Source organism: Lepidochelys kempii, chromosome 1 (genome assembly GCF_965140285.1).
Source record: "Lepidochelys kempii isolate rLepKem1 chromosome 1, rLepKem1.hap1, whole genome shotgun sequence".
Lineage (NCBI taxonomy): Eukaryota > Metazoa > Chordata > Testudines > Cheloniidae > Lepidochelys > Lepidochelys kempii.
Window position 1 is genome coordinate 144035103 of NC_136380.1, and position 6000 is coordinate 144041102.

The following is a 6000-nucleotide window of genomic DNA, read 5'->3' on the forward strand; positions in this document are numbered from 1 at the left end:
ACTGATCTTGGCCAAATAAAATATTGCTGTAAATGGTACTTTTCTAAAAATCTGGTTGTCCTTTTTGTATATACAATAAACTGAATAAAGTTAGTTATGGCAGTTACTCAAACTTCTTTAGTTACTTGTTAAATTATCATAAGTTACTTTATCTATAAAGTAAGTATAAATTCTATACATGTTCTCTCATGTCTCTTAAACTTACTATAATTATGAAATAAGTTACCCTAATGGTCTTTTCAGAATCTTTACTTGAAACCACAAGAGCAGCTGCATGGTGTTAACATTAGTAGGCTTCTACCTTCACTGAATTATTTATTTTTCCAATGAAGTAAAAAGAGTACCTCTCCATTTATTTAGGTGTTCTTGACTTAAAATACAAATATCAAAAATTCCTTTCCATTGTAACTAAACTGCAGCAGTTCCATTTCGTGTAGCCCCCAAGTAGCAGACCAGGTGAATTAACGGTTGAAATAATCTTTCCTTTTGCACCACCAACTACCCTGTTAATCCTCCCTTATTTGGGGGAAAATGTGCTTCACAGAGTTCCCAAAAGGTAATCAAATGCAGGCTAATTTGGACAGAGCTGAGGGAACGAGTTCCAAAGCTGAGGAGCCCTTACATAAAATGTTGTCCCATCGACCCACTCTCATTCATACCAAGAGGAGTCCAGCTTGAACATCTCTCCTACTTGTAACCATGACATATGGCATGAGGAGGGAGGTAGTCTCTCAGATATGTAGGTTTTAGCCCTGTTTAGTGCAGGTCATGTGGCACCAATGTAATATGCTCACAGTGCGATGTTCTGCTTAACAAGTGAGCTGGTGAGATTTGTACCAACTGCAGTTTGAGGGTGGTGTTATGTGTAAACCTATGTAGATTTCATTATAATAGTATAATCTTGAGAAGAAAGACATGGATGACACATGTAAGTTCTGCTTCCGAAAGAAATGATTGCTAACTCCTTGCCATTTGTATATGGAAAAAAATCTATCCTGTCCACTGCTGCTATCTGATCTCACAGCAAACAGAATGTACAGTATATTACAGAAATTATATTGTGTAGGAGTGTTTGTGGTATGAATGGACTTTATTCATTTTGATAAAAAGTATAACTTTGAAATCTGGAATGTTATGGGGATCATAAATAGTTTGCTGTGTGAGATTGTGTCATTGGTTCATAGTTGTCCTTTAACATAAATTTTCCATTTTTGATTAAAACGTATCAATTCTGATTAAAAGACAATTTTGAGAGAATGTTGAAGGATCTGTAATCACTGACACGTTAACTTATTCCTTATTGAGTTTCTACAAATTTCTTTCATGTAGTCTGTGTGACATTGATTCATTGGTTGTAAAGATACCCTTCTCTCTGTATGTTTCATACTTGACAGCAGTGCCAAATGCTGAAGTTTTGAGTCTGCACTTGTTAGTGTTGGGAGATTCTGATTATCAGTGCTATAGAATTAGTGCAGAATAGTGGTTAAAGTGAACTTAATAATATTAATGGCAGTAACTAATTTGGATTTATTTAACAGTACGTAATTATTGTTACGTAATTAAATGATTTGAAGTAGAATGTTTGATGGTCAATTTTATGATACTTTGTTTATTTTCAGCAATAATCATTGGCCCTGATGGTCATCCTTTGACTGTCTACCCTTGCATGATTTGCGGAAAGAAGTTTAAATCCAGAGGTTTCTTGAAAAGGCACATGAAAAACCATCCAGAGCACCTTCTTACGAAGAAGAAATACAGATGCACGGACTGTGATTACACTACCAATAAAAAAATAAGTTTACATAACCACCTGGAGAGTCACAAGCTGACTAACAAAACAGAAAAGCTTATTGAATGTGATGAGTGTGGGAAAAGCTTCTCTCATGCAGGAGCTTTATTCACTCACAAGATGGTGCATAGGGACAAAGGAGCCAACAAAATGCATAAGTGCAAATTCTGTGATTATGAGACAGCAGAACAAGGGTTACTGAGTCGTCATCTTCTGGCTGTCCACAGCAAGAACTTTCCTCATATTTGTGTAGAGTGTGGCAAGGGATTTCGTCATCCATCAGAGCTCAAGAAGCACATGCGAATCCATACTGGTGAAAAGCCATATGAGTGCCAGTATTGTGATTATAGGTCTGCTGACTCTTCTAATTTGAAAACTCATGTAAAGACTAAACATAGTAAGGAAATGCCATTCAAGTGTGATATTTGTTTTCAGACTTTTTCAGATACCAAAGAACTGCAGCAGCATATACTTATACATCAAGAAAGCAAAACACATCAGTGTTTGCATTGTGACCACAAGAGCTCAAACTCAAGTGATTTGAAGCGGCATATAATTTCAGTACACACAAAGGATTACCCTCACAAGTGTGATATGTGTGATAAAGGCTTTCATAGGCCCTCAGAACTGAAAAAACATGTGGCAGCCCACAAGGGTAAAAAATTGCACCAGTGCAGACATTGTGACTTTAAGATTGCGGATCCGTTTATTCTAAGTCGCCACATTCTCTCAGTTCACACAAAGGATCTTCCATTCAGGTGTAAGAGATGTAGAAAGGGGTTTAGGCAACAAAATGAGCTAAAAAAACACATGAAAACACACAGTGGCAGGAAAGTTTATCAATGTGAGTACTGTGAGTATAGCACTACAGATGCCTCAGGCTTCAAACGGCATGTTATTTCTATTCATACAAAAGACTACCCTCACCGTTGTGAATACTGCAAGAAAGGTTTCCGAAGGCCTTCAGAGAAAAACCAGCACATTATGCGGCATCATAAAGATATTGGGCTGCCTTAAAGTCTCTTTTACAGACTTATGGCTTGGAGTTGTAAAGGATATTGCTTTTCAGGCAGTCAGCTTATTTTAAAGCCAATCACCTGCGATCACAAAAAAATAAAAAAATAAAAAATACTGTGCATTTGATTTATTGCTGTATACAAATAGGATTATTGCTTCTAGTTGACTTTTATACATTTTGTTCAATAGCGTGTTCTAAATTCTATTCAGTTTGTTTAATAAATGAGGAAAAGATGGCAACAATAAAGTTGCATTTAATAAAGTAAACCCTGTCTCATACTGAATTTTTCAACCGTAATAGCTTATTTAAACATTTATCTTACTGACTTTGTTGGTACTCACATTGTCCATGTTAATGCAGTTTTGTTGTGAATTTTAAAAATATTTTAAATTTTCTCTTGCTAAAATTGTCAGTCATGTACAAAATAACATGGAGAATTTTAATGTCAAGAATAATGTTATTAGGGCCAACCTATTTGTCTTATTTAGTGTATACATAACTTGTGGCAAATTAAACTTTACATTTGAACAGTTATATTTAATATTACTGAACAAAAAATACATTTTGCATTTTTATTCAGGTTTCCTTTACAAAGGATCTCATTCCTCCCTTTATAAAAAGTAAAAATTATGGTTGGGGGCATTTTTTCAATACTTACACTTTTTGGAGTAGGAATTTATTCATAAGTATTATGTTTATTCTCTGTGCTTCTTTGTCTTTGAATGGTTATGTATCACAAAAGAGTTTTGGTTTTCTCAACTTCCTGCTGACTACCATTGGAAACATAAAATATAGCTCTTCCACTTACCTGGATAGGCTGCAACTTCTTGTGTACACAGTTAAGTGTACCCCAATTGAATATGATTTTATGTATAACAACATAAAACAGCAGTATTTGGGTTAAATCACATTTTTGCTGGGAATTATTTTAGTTTTATTCTAAAGTCCAACAGATGTCTCAGACAGTTTTGCAAATGTATTATTTAGAGAGAGAACTGCAAGTAGGAAATAGTAGGAGCAGAGGATTTTTAAGGAACAGAGATCCAATTTTCATGCAGATATCCGTAATAAAAAATAAATTATGACAGAGGCAGAACTGTTTCTAAATAGAACATTTTTCATGAACCATCAGCAGCTGTGCTAAGCTGTTATTTATTAAATAATTAGTATCCAGAATTAACCTAGTTTTTCTAGTCTATGAACAAATGGAAGAGCATTACAATTGTATGTAATCTTACCACCTGAAGTCTATTACTAAGATAAAGCTGCAATGCAATATTGGTTACTATTTGCTGTGTAAATGTGTAAGATACAAAGTCATGTATCTTGAGACGACAAAAGGTAAAACAAAACTGAATTGCTTGAATACAAGTCATGTATTAGGGACTGATCCTGGAGTCCTTATTCAAGTAATCAACCCACTGAAGTAAGAGGTTGATTGAGTAAGGATTGTAGGATGTGGCCCCAAATGACTATAGGATTAGACAGATTCTGCAAGCATTAATCCCACCAAGTAGCACTGATAATAGTTCCATTATATTTAATAGGTCTACTCACTGGGAGCAAGGGATGCAGAAGCTGGCTCTCAGTCCTTAATCAGACCCATAGTGAATGAGTTTTCCTCTTTCAGATGCTTATGTCCTAAATCTTTACTATTTTGTTTTCTTATTGCGAACTGCAGCTATCTCTCAGCCAGTGAATATGTTTTATTGTAAGTGTAAACACTTGAGTTTAACTTGGACTTGTCTTTTCAGGCAAGGCTAATGCTGTTTTTCCCCACACTTTTTTGTGATGTCTGATTAATAGTGCCAGACATACTGATCCAGTCCTACACTGGCTAATGTTGCTAATAATAAAGAGATCCTGATCATTTCACGTGTAACTGGTGAGCAGACTCCTGTGCCTGACTTCAGTGGGAATCTGTGGTCACAGCAGTCTGCCTGCAAGCTGTATGTATATTACAGGATCAGGTCCATAGTGTGTGAAAACTTGGTGCACGTTTTCCATTGAAATCTTGCAAAATATCTTTGTTCAGATTGATTTTTCTGTGTAAGTGTTTTGCAAGTGGAAAGCTGAAAACTATAAATTCCACATAAATTCCCACCATATTATTGAGAAGTTCTAGCCATTTTGAACTATATATTTTTTAAATAAGCTGAAAGACAAAGAACACAAACACTTTTACACACTTTATTTCTCTTATGTAGTCTGGAATCATACACACTTTTTTTAAAGCACAATACTGAAACTTTTTTTTTAAAAGAGTAATTAAAGGTTTGGTCAAGTGGATTTTGTAAAATGTATTGTCTGTATAAAGAGAAGATGAAATTGTAGTTATTGTTAATGTACTGACATTAGTTACAGCTAGTTTTAATTCTTAAATAATTTGATTAGCATATGCTATAAAATGGATGTTTCAGTTAAATGTTTTTAAAAGGTACCGATTTTTACAAGGACACAATATAAATTATTGTTCTGTAGAAATGCCCTGTTACATATTGTATGTCCCTCCCTCTGTACACTTTGTAAAAAAGAAAAAGAAAAAACAAAATACATAGAATCATATAGGGATGTGTGACATTATTGTAATTGTGTACTTGATAATAACGTGAAAAAATAAAAATCAGAATATTTTCTTGTTAACGAACGTTTAGTTTACTTGGTTCCAGTACTAAGTTATTACTTAATGATACACACTTTAAAAAAATTTAGCATAAACGTTTATTTTTATCCCCCCATTTCTCAACTTGTGTGCAGTACTGGATACAAAGTGTTTAAACGGTTTACATTTGTGAAGCAAATAGAATGATTGATGATCCTTCATTCTTGGGCATTTGATCATTTCTTATGCTTAGGTTACAGGTACTTTGAGACCCTAAGAGGGCAGGTCCTCTGAGTTCACTTAACTTCTATTTCCATTTAGTTAAAATGATTAATTTCTATAAAATTGTTTGTTTTTAAAATGTCAGTCTCCTCCAATAAAGTGATTGAGTACTAAGTGAAGTTCTACTACAATATCCAGACAATGGATAATTTTTATTTTGTTATTTTCCAGAAGGAACAGCATATGCAGCTATCATAATTAAACTAAATGGACCACACACAAACAACATCTAGATTACAGAGAAGGTAAGAAAAACTTATCCCCTGGGGGACTAGAGAGAACATGTTTAATAATCAAAATGCCAAACAC

General features: G+C 34.3%; 1 protein-coding gene across 5 annotated transcripts in view; it reads left to right on the top strand.

Moving 5' to 3' along the window:
* The window catches only part of ZFX (zinc finger protein X-linked), a 95121-nt gene extending 89671 nt beyond the window's left edge, over positions 1 to 5450 (top strand). For all 5 annotated transcript variants that reach the window (XM_073357489.2, XM_073357480.2, XM_073357470.2 and 2 more), the window contains one exon: positions 1620 to 5450. In XM_073357489.2, the coding sequence (XP_073213590.1) occupies positions 1620 to 2806 (1187 nt within the window). In that variant the 3' untranslated portion in view covers positions 2807 to 5450. The remainder of the gene's footprint in view (positions 1 to 1619) is intronic.
* The last annotated feature ends 550 nt before the right edge of the window (positions 5451 to 6000 follow it).